We start from the raw sequence: 15,691 nt of genomic DNA on the forward strand, positions 1-15,691 counted from the left end.
TGCCCCTGTTTTATATTGCTGCTGCTATTTAGTAAAAAAAGAGCTCTGTCATGGGCTGACTTGTAATATTTGGAAATTGCCCTTGTATAATTTTGCAATTTACTTCATATTCTAAGCCAGAGTTTGATGTAATTTTATTGCAATTTATTTAAATGCTCTTGCAGAAAAAAATAAAATAAAATTCCAAAAGCTAACAGTACAAATTACAGCTAAATTGCAGGTTGTGTCATTTTGGCACTGAAAGTGAAGCAAGTAAACGGTAACACAAAAGTAGTGGTATGAATCAAAATTAAGTTATTCTGAATCCAAGATGACTGTCCCAGGGTACTTGCCAATTGGGCTTCATGCTGAATGCAATGTCGTTCCAGCCCACAACAAAGCCATTATTCGGGTCTCCTAGGGCAATTTAGAACTCTAATGGAAATAGGAACACCCATGTCATTTCTACAAATAGAAATAAACTTTTAAAAATGTACATCTGTGTGAGGACAGGCACTGTAGTGTTTGTGTCTCTGATACATTGACCTGCCTGTTATTTCCATAGGTACAGGATAACCTATTGTATGTCTGACACAGAGTCTACAGCACAGAAACAAACCCTTCAGTCCAACCAGTCCGTGCCAAACAGAATCCCAAACTAGTTATTGTATAAAACATGAGTTGACGAGACTCTTATAGCACAGTGGTAATGCTCCTACTTCTGGGCCAGGAGGTCTCTGTTCAAGTTTCACCTGCTCCAGGGTGTGTAATAACATCTCTGAACACAATAACCTATAAACCACGAGTTCCCTGGGGAGCTCAGTTCTGTCAGTATGACACACTTAAGTTAAAAATCACACAACACCAGGTTATCGTCCAATAGGTTTAATTGGAAGCACTTGCTTTCGGAGTGCTGCTTCTTCATCAGCTACCTTCTCCCCAGCACCCACTCTGGTTTCCAGCATCTGCCGTCCTCACTTTTGCCTAGTTGATTTTTAACTTTGTACACCCCAGTCCAACACCGGCATCTCCAAATCATGACTATGACACACAGCATTGTTACTTTCTGCAGCATCACTGAAACTTGATTTTGCCCATTTCAAGCTTGTTTCTAAATTTAGAAAGCTGGCCTGATGTTGTTTGGATCCACCACATCGATACATGAAACCAAAAGAACAAAAAGCACCATTCTATAATTCCTGACACGATCAGACAGTGTTCATCCATTCTGACAATGCCATATATCCAGTGACGTTTCTGAAACACCACCAGGCCAGCTGCATCACCTAATTTGGAGAAATAGGTTCAGCTTTACATCAAGACGAACTATGGGATGTCGCCAAGAGATGTGAGGTCTCCTTGTGAAGATCATCATTGTAACAAAGTTTGAGATTCCTTAGATGTGTATTTGGAGTTCAGCCAACTTCTTGAAAAATTTGTTTGTAATGTAGCCTGCACTTGAATGGAACAGGAGTGTTGCAGATTGGTGCACTCCAAGGTGCAGAACAATGTGCAGAGGCATTAAAACTTGGAGCAGCTGATGGGAAAGGGCAATTGGGAAAAGCCACCTTCCCTGAGGGCTTTCAGTGACAGAGAGGCTGGAACATTGGTGAAACTGCTCCAGCTGTATGGTCACATGTAGTGAAAACCGTAAATATTAATTGCAATTGTAAATCCAGTAACATGCAGTGTCGGAAGAAATTGAATTGGTTCACACATTGACGTAATATCAACTTTGGAATGTCATGTAATGGACATTTATAAATTTTATGAATGAAATATATTTTGGGAGGGGAGGGAGCAGAAGTTTAGATGAGGAGAAGAGACTCGAAATATGCTTGTACACTTGCATAGACCTCCATTTTCCTTAACCAGCAGTATAATTTAGATCCATTTGTAGCAACCCCAAAGTACTTTTTGCAAGTCACAGAAATGTCTGATGATATAAAACAAAATACTGTGGATGCTGGAAATTGGAAACAAACATGGAAAATGCTGGAGAAACTCAGCAGCTTTGGCAGCTTTTGTGGAGAGAGAAACCGAATTAATGTTTCAACTCCAGAAAACTTTCTTCAGGATGTGAATGAACAGAACGTGTGATGACACGTGTTATACCAAAAAAGGGACTGGGGCTGTATTAAAAAAAAAAATCCCCAAAAAGGTGCTTGAAAACTCATTCAAACAACTCCAGCATTTGCACAAAGAATGTAAGCTTTCTCTTGAAAATGCACTTTAACTGATAAAGGTTGTTTAATTAATGTCGCCTTTGTAATATTTAACCAGCCAAGTTATAAAGTTTAAACTTCAATCTTACCCAAAATTTAAAATGCCATTTAAAAAAATCCTGCTGTAAATATATTTCTTAAAAATTGAAACAAAATCACAAATTATAAAGAAAATTTGAGTGACGGAGACAATAACACACTGGAAATATTCAGCTGTCTGACCATCCAACATTAATTTTCCAGACGCTGATCAATCTGTTGTGTAGTTTCAGCATGTTTTTTTCCAAATAAATTGGAACATTTCATATGCTTCCCTGCAATATTCATAAGTGAGCCAAGGGGAATATTTCTCTATCATTCAGATGAAGTCATGGATTACCTTTAAACTTGATGGTGAAGAATAATTTAAACATTGATCCCTGCAGTTAAACTACAGACTCCACATCAATGCAACATGGCTGTAAAGTGATAATAGATGGATGTAAGTTGTCTCAAATTAAACAGGAAGTGATTTCCTCTATTGGGCCAGTTTCATTGATTTGATTATGTTTCGGTTTCAACTGTTTTTCAATGTCACATTTCAAATGTTTACTGGAGCAAGTATTAAAGAATAATAAGATGGTTCATGCTCTTAAAGATTTCATAGGATTTGTTTGTTGGGAATTGGAGCTCGTCTGTTCTCGGCTTACTTCCAGATCCATGATATTAAGAATTAAAAGCAAAGAACCCTGAGAATATATCAGAATCTCTGTAAAGGAACCCATGAGGGAGTTCTGTGCACTTTGGCAAATAACCTCATATAAGTAGATTTATCACTTTCTTACTGAAGAATGTAAGATGAATCAGCCTCTTATGCTTCAAAGTTAATGTGGGCATACCTTTTAATTGTTTTTTTATATATACTGTGAAAATATTTTGAAGTATTTAAAGGTACCTACTTTGAGCCTGAATTCATTTTTTAATTTCCAGACTACAACCCAATGGATAGAGATTCATCAGATGCTGATATCCCATACTTGATCAGTTTTCTTAGGTCTGGCTAAGCATTTTGATTAACAAAACAAGTAGGTCACTGTATTAATGCACCAGTAAGACTCCAAGACCAAATAAGATGCACCCAAGGATACTAAGAGAAGAAAGGATGAAAAATGTGGAGGTTCTGACAGTAATTTTCCAATTATTCATGGATACAGGTTTCTGCTGAATGACTGTAGAATTGCAAATGTTACATACTTAATCAATAAAAGATCAAAAAGATATGCCCAGTAACTACAGACCACTCTGTTTAGGCTTGATGATAGGAAATGTTTAGCAAATATGATTCAGGACAAAATTAACAACCAGTTGGGCAAATACAGGTTAATTAAGAAAAGCCACTGAGGCAAATTATGCTTAATAATTTGAGTTTTTTTGATGAGATAATAGAGAAAGGATGGATATGGTTGATGTTGTGTACATGGACTTCTAAAAATTTGAGAAGAATGAACAAAGTTAGAGATTGTGGAATAAAAAAGACTCACAAAATGGATATAAAATTTACCAAGTGAGGGAAAGTAGACAGTATCAGTGACTAGTTCTGGTTTGGATCGGAGGAATGGTTATAGTGGGGTTCTGCAACGTATTGGTGCTTGGATTTCTGCTTTTCCCTACAAAAATGAATGACCTAAACATATGTATCTAGAGCTCAATTTTTGAAGTTTGATTATGAAATAAAACTTGAAAATATTGTGAACGGCAAGAAGGAATTGTTAAACTTCAAAAGGGCATAGGCTGTGTGGATAAGTGACAGATGAAATTTAATGCAGAGAAATGTGAAATGATTCATTGTGTTGGTAAAAGAAGAGAGAAACTACAAAATAAAAAGTACAATTGTAAACAGAAAGCAGTAGCAGAGGGATCTGGGGATCAATGTGCACAGATCCTAGACAGTGACAGGAGAACTGTGCTCCCTGGAATTGTGTTTTTTTCACTATGTGGACAGTAGAGTTCTATAAGCAATGGTGACTCTGGGAGCCAGAAGTCAGTGTGTTAGCATGTTGAACTTTCTAGCAGCTCTGCGGCTGTGTAGCTTAGAGAGAAAGTGTGATGAGAGAGAGTGTGTTCGATCACCCTATGAAGTTTGTATGGTATGATCTGCCTGTACTGCACGCAAAACAAAGATTTTCACTGTACCTAGGTACATGTGACAATAATAAATCAAATCACCTAAAAAAGTTTAATAAACTATTTAGAGTGTAAAATGCTAGTCTGCCTTAAATTGGATATTGCGCCTCATTCTTAGCACCACACTTTAGGAAGGATGTATAAATGTTAGAGAAGATGCAGAAAAGATTTGTAAGCAGGGTTCCAAGGATGAGGGACTTCAGTTCCCTGGGACTACAGGAAAGTAATGGTGACATTATGGCCTGAATGGTCTCTTTCTGTGCTGGAACCATTCTTTAATTCTAAAAATATTGACTGCTAAGAATGCTAAACACCCAACAACAAAAAGGCTTACACAATGCAATGTAGTGTAACACACCCAAGAAACTCAAATTATTTTGCTCTTTGTTTTACAGCACATGTTGAGACACTAGAGTTGTGCAGAATATTTCACTGTTAATCAATTTGAGAAATATTTTTGTAGCTTTTATCATTTTAGGTTGGGTGAAGTACACTGAACAAACTTATCTCATTTTGTTCTGGTTTAATATTTGTAGCTTTATCCAAATGTTTCCTGCCGACTTTCCCCCAGGTCTTCCTGGCTTGCTGTGGTGGGTCCTGTCAGCAGTCGATCTCCCCCACTGCTTTTCCGAGTAAGTTTTTGTACGGCATCAGTAATGCTTGATTTGTTTTGTATACCGTAGCAATACGATTTCATGTGGTCTGAAAAATGATTACAAGTCAAATGCCACGTTTCAGCCTCACAATTAACGTGTCAATGTATTAATAACTCAGTCTTCTCCTTAATATTTTTAAGTTTCCAAAGACTTGTGTTCTTTACAATAGTAATGCAAAATTTTTTATCTTATTTAAAATGTATGAAAGTAATCTATTGTTTAACGCTTAATCTAATCCAATGTTTGTACTATAGTAATTATATCTCAATTTACCCTGGAGGGGTAAAAGATAACCTATATTTAAATTATTTAAAATCAATAACATCCTAAATAAATTAGGGGAAGGATTAGTATCTAATTAAATATTAAATTCATTCAACACATTAGTGATACATTTTGTGATGTTTGGTTTTCTGAAGGCTTTAAATCAAATGACTGTTGAGTGAATTCAGATTTGCAGTGACTAAATAGCTTTAAAAAAAAACAACTCAAAAGAAGAGTTGCCAACTTGAATGCTTCTTGACAAGTGAAGCAGCAAATTCTGGCTGTTTAATGAGCTGAGACTCTCTGAGATGTTTTCAGGGGGCTGCCACTTTCCCACAGAGCGTTTTACATGGCTGTGGCTGCTATACAATGGCCAACAGGACCATGACCAATTGCCACTTTCACTTTCTTCATCCACACGCGACCTCGTCACTATTTTTTCACAGTGCAGATGAACTTTCCAAATCAGCCTACATTAAGAAAACACTGGAAGGGGGTCAAGTAGCCTTTCGTACTGCCATAAATAAAGTTCTGTTTGCAAGTCTTAGCTTCTGTCTGTCACATTCCATTTGGGGGAATTCTGCAAACTGCAATCATTGAAACATAAATTAAATTGACTTTTATAGACTTTCTTTAACAGGTCTGGGTAGACCGTTATGTCCACCTGAATACAAGTCAGTGGTTGAACAGAGCTTAGAAGCAAAGACATGGATAACTTTTCTGATTGTATGATTAAATCTCCATCCAGCCAAAAACCCTCGCTCTCTCATCCCAACAACTGGTTGCTGTTATATTGGGCTCCTTACAGGGGAAAGGTGCTTCCAAACCTATAACCAGGAGCAGAGGAAAGTCAACAGAAAGCAGGCAGGGAAAACAATGTAGAATTATAGAGGAACCTATACTACACCATGAAGACAAAATAGACAATAAGTAAACACTAATTTTCCCACTTACTGGAGCAGGAGCAGAGGAAAGTCAACAGAAAGCAGGCAGGGAAAACAATGTAGAATTGGACAGAATGTTTAGCAGGCTCATGAAAGCAGAATGGGAGTAAGTAATGGGTAGAGATTTTAGAAGGTACTTTCAAAGGGTAGGGATATAGTGGCCCAGAGAGGGTTTGCTCGTGATGGAGCAACAGGGGCAGAGAATCTAGAATTGACCTACAACCAGAGTAGTGCAAATATGGGCATGGGACTGAAAGTTAGTCTCAGAAATAGGATAGGATGAGGCATTTAAAGGAAGACAACTAGGTATGTTTAGGGATTTGGGGAGCTTGGTAAGATCCAACCAATGGAAACTCAAGCTTCACTCAGGGAAGGCTATGACAGCAGCATTATAAAAGATTTACAATGCATAGAGGATGAAAATAGTGGGATGAGGGAAATGCTGTGGTTTGAAAAGTTACCAAATTCTGACGTGCTAAAGATATAGGTTAGATTCTCACTGGTACTTCATAAATTGCAGTAAATGGAGAAATTGTTTTATTAGTTCTTGGAGCATTAACTGATATTAGTCAGCTCCAGTAAGTGGGAAAATTAGTGTTTACTTATTGTCTATTTTGTCTTCATGGTGTAGTATAGGTTCCTCTATAACTTGTTGGGTCAGTTTAATAAAGGAGCTGCTGTAAAAATAGTAAAGATCCTTCTCCATTGACTATCAATCTTTCTGCATTTGTGAAACTTGTGAAATTAATGTAGTTGAAAGAACTGGAGTTCCTCAGGGTAGAGTCCGATGTCCAACCATCTTCAGCTAATTCATCAATTACCTTCCCTCCTTCAAAAGGTCAGAAGTGAAGATGTTTGCTGATGATTGTGCAATGTCCAGCATAATTTGCAACTTCTCAAATACTGAATCAGTTCATGTCTGAATTTAGCAAGACCTGGACAATATCCAGTCTTAGGCTGACCAATGACAAGTAACATTCACACCACACAAATGCCAGGCAATGACTATTACCAATAAGAGACAAACTAACCACTGCCCTGTGACAGTCAACGGTGTTACTGTCACTGGATCCCCCGACTATCAACGTCCTGTGATTACCATTGACAAGAAACTGAACTTAACTAGCCACATAAACACAGAAACAAAAACATAATTTGCTAGAAAAGCTCAGCAGGTCTGGCAGCATCTGCGAAGAGAAATCAGAGTTAACATTTTGGGTCCAGTGACCTTCTTCAGAACATATAAACACAGAGGGTACAAGAGCAGGTTAGAATCTAGGAATCTGCAGTGAGTAACTCACCTCCTGACTCCCCAAAGTCTGTTCACCATCTACAAGGCACAAGGCAGGAGTGTGACAGAATGCTCCCTACTTGCCTTGATGATTGCAGCTCCAACAACACTGAAGAAACTCATCATAATCCAAGACAAAGCAACCCTCTCGATTGGCATCATGTCTATAAATATCACCAGAGACTCGGGAGCAGCAATATTTGCCATCTGCAAGATATAGTGCAGAAATTCACGAAAGGTTCTTAAAAAAACACATTCCAAATCCGCTACCATCCAGAAGGACAAAGTCAGCAGATACATGGGAACGCCACTCTCTGCAAGTTCCCCTCCAAGCCACTCACCATCCTGACTTGGAAATATATCGCCGTTCCTTCACTGTCACTTGGTCAAAATCCTGGAATTTCCTCTCTCAGGGCGTTTTGGGTTCAAGAAGGTAGCTCACCCCACCTTCTCAAGGACAACTAGGGACATGCAATAAATGCTGGCCCAGTCAGTGATGCCACATTCCATAACTCACCAAAAACAATCTTACAACTATCTAGGGGTTGTTGCAGATGGGTTGATACAGATGTCAAACATATAATGGATACATTAATTATATTGCACTCTTACCTACACTAATGACATAACTACATAAAAATGATTCCTAATGTCAGTTATGAATGTAATAGCAATTTAATATGTGCTTCACCTTGACTTTCAGTAACATTAAGCTTAGTTTCATGAATAAGATCTATTTACATCCATTTTTGCATTAAATTGGCTAATTAACCTATTATTCGAAACTTCTTTTCTACGTTTCACCTCCTTATAATTTTTTTCAATAAGATTTTAATTTAAAACTTCTATTTGCTTGATGTTGCAGGCCACATAATGTTTTAATTAATATTTAATTTGTGTACAGATATGTAAATAAGACTTCCAATGAGTTTCATGATTGGATTGTTCTGATGGTTCATGGCAATCATAGCTCTCGATACATGTGTTTCAAAAATTTATTGACGTTATCATGTAACGTAAAAAAAATTCTGAAACAATCACCTCCAAACAAAAAGATGGTTATAGGATAATCTATTAATTAGTGTCTATTTTAAGAGACAATATCAAAGCTTAAACACATGAACGAAGAGACTCTAGAATCGATGCCCTACAGTATGGAAACTGGCCCTTCAGCCCTACAAGTCCACACCGACCCTCTGAAGGATATCCCACCCAAACTCATTCCTCTACATTTACCCCTAACCGACACATCCCTGAACACTTTGGGCAATTTAGCATGGCCAATTCACTTAACCTGCACATCTTTGGACTGTGGAAGGAAACCAGAACACCTCGAGGAAACCCATGCAGACACTGGGAGAATGTGCAAACTCCACATAGACAGTCGCCCGAGGCTAGAATCAAACCCGGATCCCTGGCGCTGTGAGGCCATAATGCTAACCACTGAGCCACCACGCCTCCCTCTAGCTTCTGCCTCACTGTTGTTAGACTTCTGAATGGACCTTGCTAATTTTAAATTTAATGTTGATCTCAAAGTCTGTGAGAAGATTTGTAGCTCGGGTGCTCGTTGTTGTGGTTCTGTTCTCCGAGCTGGGAATTTGTGTTGCAGACGTTTCGTCCCCTGTCTAGGTGACATCCTCAGTGCTTGGGAGCCTCCTGTGAAGCGCTTCTGTGATCTTTCCTCCGGCATTTGTAGTGGTTTGAATCTGCCGCTTCCGGTTGTCAGTTCCAGCTGTCCGTTGCAGTGGCCGGTATATTGGGTCCAGGTCGATGTGCTTATTGATTGAATTTGTGGATGAGTGCCATGCCTCTAGGAATTCCCTGGCTGTTCTCGGTTTGGCTTGTCCTATAATAGTAGTGTTGTCCCAGTCGAATTCATGTTGCTCGTCATGTGTGTGTGTGGCTACTAAGGATAGCTGGTCGTGTCGTTTCGTGGCTAGCCACACATGCAGGTGACAAGCAACATGAATTCGACTGGGACAACACTACTATTATAGGACAAGCCAAACCGAGAACAGCCAGGGAATTCCTAGAGGCATGGCACTCATCCACAGATTCAATCAATAAGCACATCAACCTGGACCCAATATACCGTCCACTGCAGCGGACAGCTGGAACTGACAACCGGAAGCGGCAGATTCAAACCACTACAAATGCTGGAGGAAAGATCACAGAAGCGCTTCACAGGAGGCTCCCAAGTACTGAGGATGTCACCTAGACAGGGGACGAAATGTCTGCAACACAAATTCCCAGCTCGGCGAACAGAACCACAACAATGTTGATCTCGCTCTCTGTGCACCTTCTCTGCAGCCGTAACATTATATTCCTCACTATTACTCTAATTCACTTTGTATGGTATAACCTGTCTGCACTGCACACAAAACAAAACTTTTCATTGTACCCAGGTACATGTGACAATAAGAAGGTTCATACAGTTTGCTGCAAAACAGAACACCAGTACAATATTTAATTCCACCTTCCATCCGTGCATGAATTTATTTTAAATTTGGTTTGTTATAAACAGGCGACTTTGCAAAATGTGAACCTAAAACCGTTGTTAAAAATGCCTGATACACTGAGTAATAAAGACAGAATTTGATTTGGCCAATCAAAAGGAATCAAATTCCAACTGGGATGCTCACAAACTACAAACTCTGCAATTGCTCATCAATTATAGATCCTTAAATTGGCTTTGGTAAGAGTTACCCGCAATAAATAACATGGATTATCAAGTACCCCTGATGGAATTTGTTTAAACCACAGAAATAGGAATAGGAGTAGGCCATTCAGCCCCTCGAGCCCACTCCACTCCAATTTGTGTTCCTAGAGCATTAGCCCACAGCTCTGCTAGGCCAGTGACATTCCAATCATCTTCCCCAAAGATTAATTAGTAAGTGGGAGTTTTGCAGGTCAGTTCTGAACATTTCCTACAGACCTAAAAATGTTTATTATGCTCTTTAGTTAGCAGCACTTTCAGGAGCTGTGACTTTCAGCTTTGGCCCCAGGTTAGTCACAGCAAAGTGCGAAGAGGAATCCTACGGAGAGTGGTGTTTTCTGAGGAACAAAGGAAAGCATTGGAGAAAACCTTTCAGAAACAGAAATACATCAGTAAAACAGACAGGAAGAAACTGGCCACCCACCTTGGGCTGAAAGATTCACAGGTATGATCTTTTAGCATTGATGGGATCAGTTTGTTTAATTGCCTGGTTTGCTCTCGCTCTAATGAGAGACCAGTCCTTTGGAGTTCCAGTACCTTTATGTCAGCATCTTAACCCGCTTGGTGAGCAATTAATAGAAGCACCAACTTACGTTTATACAGCATGACTTTGAAGTAGTCAAAAGTTTCGAGATGCTTCCCAGGAGCATTAGGAAGGAAAATGTGACACTGAGCTGCCTGAGGAGATATTGAGTTCAATGATCAAAAGCTTGGCCAAAGAAGTGGGTCTCAAAGAGTGCCATAAAAAGGGAAAGTGAGGCAGAACAGAGAAGTATTGACAGTGTGTTCCAGATCTTGGCGTCCAGACAATTGAAGGCATGGCCACCGTTGGCGGAAAGTTGATTAAAAGATATCACGGAACCACAGAATAGTTACAGTGCAGAAGGAGGCCATTTGGTCCTGTACCTGTTCTGGTCACTAGTGACAATATTCTGTTTCTTCCCCATCTCCCTGCGCTCCATTTCCATCCAAATAACCATCCAGTGCCCCTCTTGAATGCCCTCAGTTGAATATGCCTACCCCACAGTGTATTCCAGACCCTAACTACTCACTGGGTGTTAAAGGTCTTTTCCGCATCACCTTTGTTTCATTTGCACATCACTTTGAACCTGTGCCCTCTTCTATTTATTTTCCTTTACAAGCAAAAACAAGCTCTCCCTATCTAGTCTGCCCGGCCTACTCATGGTTTTGATGTCGTGATATGATCTTTATGGTCATTGTTTGTTTTTCAAGACCATGATAGGCCGTTTGGCCCCTTGAGTCTCCTCTGCCATCCAATAAGATCATGGCTGATCCAACATTCTTCACTTTCCTTCCCCTTCCTCTGTAACCCTTGATTCCCCGACTGATCAAGAATCTATCTCAACCTTAGGTACACGCAGGGACTCTGCTGAACAATCCTCTGTGACCAGGAGTTCCAAAGACTCCTTGAGAGAAGAACTTATTTCTCAACTCAGTTTTAGATCGGTGGCCCTTAATTCTGAGATTGTGCCTTCTGGTCCTAGATCTTCTATGAGGGGAAAGCTCCCTCTCAGGATACAACTTCATATGTGCAAAGTTTGCAGTAGTAGTAATATACAGCAGGGTCACTTTCATGTTGTAAGGAATATTAATTACACAGAACTTTAAAGGTGGCTGGATTTTACAGGCCTAGCTTTCCAGAAGATTAATTCATGATATGCTCGATTGGCTCCTGAACCACACACTCCCCTCTCCTGTTGGGTGAGCATGTTAGGCAAGTATATGTTAAACTAAGTGTGATTGGGGGAAAAGCCCCTGTCCATGTACACTGTGCATTTATTTCCTTAAACTGATGGATGCAAGGGCTGCTGAAGATGTTTATTTCAGTGTCAAAGTCTGTAATCTTGTTGTCAAGGCTGGTGTTGGGCTCAGCAATCATGAAGGAAGCACAGCCAAAAAGGAAGGAGAATGGACATTTTTCAGCAGCATGCTTTAGCAAAATACCTCAATGGAGGACAGAACATCAGCCTCCAATGTAGCATTGATGTTGGATAGATTACTTTACATTAGATTAGATTAGATTAGATTACTTACAGGCCCTTCAGCCCAACAAGTCCACACCTACCCGCCGAAGCGTAACCCACCCATACCCCTACATTTACCCCTAACCTAACACTACGGGCAATTTAGCATGGCCAATTCACCTGACCTGCACATCTTTCGACTGTGGGAGGAAACCGGAGCACCCAGAGGAAACCCACGCAGACCCGGAGAGAACGTGCAAACTCCACACAGTCAGTCGCCTGAGGCGGGAATTGAACCCGGGTCTCTGGCGCTGTGAGGCAGCAGTGCTAACCACTGTGCCACCGTGCCGCCCACGGTACTCACTTTGTTGAGAGTGGGTACAAATCTGCTTTATTCGATGTTTGCCCTAATTGGAAAACCTAGACGTTTTTCACAACTGGTTCAATTGCGAAAGCATATCTGGGAAATCTACAAAAGCTTGGGATTTCAGAGGTGCTCAGTATCGATCGATATTGTGATTCAGGAAAGGAGCTCATTTACTGAGACATCATCTAAGCATTTTACCCAGAGATAAAACCATTAGGGACCTGGACCACAGGAAATTTTCCACTGTATTGAATGCAGATAAATCACCGCTAAAGTGCATGGTATGCAACTGTTTACAGTGCTACCAAATTGGGTTATAATTGCTCAAAAGCAATTTAGTGCAGATGCTGGAAATCTGAAATGAAAACAGAGCATGCTGGAGAAACTCAACAAGTTTGGCAACATCTGTGGGGAAAAGGAAGAGTTTTAAGTCCAATGTGACTCTTCACAACTGAAACGGTTTTTCCAGTGTTTTGTTTTTTTCTGCATCCCACCAGTTTCCATGCAGTAACATGACCTCAAACATCCTCATTTGTTTAGAGGACTGAGTGGTCATTGTTACAATTCTCTTGGAATATGTCATTACTTCCCAATGACTTGTTTAACCTTTATTGTGGTCCAAGTAATGAAGACTATACCCGGTCAAGGCAAAGATATTGCAGAACCTGCCAAGACTAAACTTCAAATGCACATCTTCTTTGATGTGCAATCATGAAGAATATTATCTAAACTCTGACGCAAAAGTTCATTTTCTGATGAACTAAGTGAAATTTGTATACGATATTACATTGGGATTTTTTATCAGGTTAGATTAGGTTCCCTATAGTGTGGAAACAGGTCATTTAGCCCAACAAATCCACACCCACCCTCTGAAGAGTAACCCACACAGATCCATTTCCCTCTGACTAATGTACCTAATACTATGGGCAATTTAGCATGGCCAATCCACCTGATCTGCACATTTTTGGACTGTGGGAGGAAACACACACAGACACGGGGAGAATGTGCAAACTCCACACACAGTCGCCCGAGGCTGGAATCAAACCTGAGTCCCTGGCCCTGTGAGGCAGCAGTGCTAACCACTGAGTCACCGTGCAGTCCATTTTGTTTATTTCTTAATCTAATCACTGTCATAACAGTGAATAATGCCAATTTCCACTGGTTGCTTTATAAATTTTACTTTAAACAAAATGAAGAAAGAATGTTTGGAATGCAAACACGGTAACCCTCACAGTCAGAAGTGTATGGGGGGTCTGTCAGGATGCTGGGGTCAGTGAGGAGTGAGGGGGTGAGACAGTGATTGTGCAGGGTGGTCAGTGTGGAGCGTGTGGGGTATCAGGATAATGTGGCATCAATGAGGTATGTAGGGGTCAGTCAGTAGTTGTGAGGGGTCAGTGAGTACCGTAGGGGTCAGTCATGACTTTGGGGCATAATTGAGGGGTGTTAGGTTGTCAGTGAGATCAGCTGCCTCCGTAAAGAGTAGGCTCAATCCTTATATGAGCTGTGGTCATGAAGACCTATCTCCGCATCATCCCCATGCTTGTGGAGCAGTACCCATTAAGATTGTGTCGGTCTCTGATGGAGGGAGATGTTTGTGAACTGTAGTTAATTACCTTACCAGTCAGGAGCAAGGGCTTTAACAGGGAACATTACACCATTTTATAATGTTGTCGCAATTAGCTGTTTAGTTTAAATGCAGTATTTAACTTGAAAAATTGTATCTGTTTACTACTTATCAGAAAAGTTTAAGACTTCTAAATTGAAAACATTCCATCCTAATTCTTCCCAATGATGAAATTATATTATTTTGATTAAGCTGCCTGTATAAAATGCAAGCTTAGTCTAAAACAGCCAAATCCTGGCTATCCATTGCTATTGCAATGCTAATACCAATGCTATGATGTGGAGATGCTGGTGTTGAACTGGGGTAGACAAAGTTTAAAAATCACACAATACCAGGTTTATTTGGTGGTACAAGCTTTCGGAGCGCTGGTCCTTCATCGGGTAGCTACTGGGGCAGGATCATAACAATCAGAATTTATAGTTAAAAATCATAGTGTCATGCAATTAAAATGATACATTGAACAAACCTAGATTGCTATTAAGTCTTTCATCTTTTAGAATGGATTGCAGGTTTCAGTTCATTAATATGTAAATCTCAGAACTTCTTAAAGTCACATTCTCGAGGATACTAATGCTGTCTTTGACATTTTCAACTCGAAAGGTAAAAATATGGTTCCAGAATCGCAGAATGAAATGGAGAAATACTAAGGAGAGAGAGCTGCTTACACAAGGATGTCTGTTTGAGCAAACGTTACAAGAGAAATCAGTTTCAACTTCTGACAACGCCATTCCAAACGTTCCTGACAGAAAAGCAGCACACGTAGGACAGGCTTCGATGTGCAAATATGTCGCCATTTCAACAACTTCTCAGGATGGTCAGGCTGCTGAGAGCAGAGTGGCAGATCTGAAAAGAGAGGTAGCTCTGCATTCTGACTCTGTGCAGCACAAAAAGGACACTTGAACCTACTTCCCAATGGTTCCCTAATAATAAACAATCTCAGTGTTAATATCCTATTTCATGTGGTCTGTGTCTCTGGCTTTACTCAGTGCTTATGAGGACTGCACTTATTTGGACACATTTTCAGCTGTTACAACACCAGTACATGAATTATAATGTGTCTTCAATAATGCTGACAATGCAACTTATCAGGTGCCTTTAAACATTGATTCAGGCAAAATGTTTTTAGGAAATGTGTTGACTGTAAAATATGAATACAGTTTTTACAAAGGAATGATATTCTTCAAATTGAATTTGGCAAATGTAACATGTTGTGCATGGACTATGTTTCTTGTATAAAAACTCAACACAAAATAAAGCAAACTTTAATATAGCCATAAACCGTGTTTTGAAGTTTAACTTCAGCAAGCATTTTATAAAAGTGACTCAACACAAACATCAATATGATATTTTCCAGGGGGGTGTGGCCAGAAAACTATATCAGTCTTTGAGGTATCGAGACTGGAGATTTGCAAATATCCCACACTTGTTCAAAAGAGGAGAAGCCCAGTAACTACAGGTCAACCATTTGATCCTTGGT

At 39.9% G+C, this 15,691-nt stretch overlaps 1 protein-coding gene across 3 annotated transcripts in view; it reads left to right on the forward strand.

Annotated features, from left to right (window-relative positions):
• LOC122559325 (homeobox protein DBX2-like) overlaps positions 1 to 15,482 on the forward strand; it is a 35,811-nt gene extending 20,329 nt beyond the window's left edge. For 2 of the 3 annotated variants that reach the window (XM_043708695.1, XM_043708694.1), the window contains 3 exons: positions 4,904 to 4,999; positions 10,484 to 10,683; positions 14,815 to 15,482. In XM_043708695.1, coding sequence (XP_043564630.1) covers positions 4,904 to 4,999; positions 10,484 to 10,683; positions 14,815 to 15,114 — 596 coding nt within the window. In that variant the 3' untranslated portion in view covers positions 15,115 to 15,482. The remainder of the gene's footprint in view (positions 1 to 4,903; positions 5,000 to 10,483; positions 10,684 to 14,814) is intronic. The other variant, XM_043708696.1, reaches the window with a different exon arrangement.
• Positions 15,483 to 15,691: the final 209 nt, after the last annotated feature.

This window comes from Chiloscyllium plagiosum, chromosome 19, assembly GCF_004010195.1.
Source record: "Chiloscyllium plagiosum isolate BGI_BamShark_2017 chromosome 19, ASM401019v2, whole genome shotgun sequence".
In the NCBI taxonomy this organism is placed as follows: Eukaryota; Metazoa; Chordata; class Chondrichthyes; order Orectolobiformes; family Hemiscylliidae; genus Chiloscyllium; species Chiloscyllium plagiosum.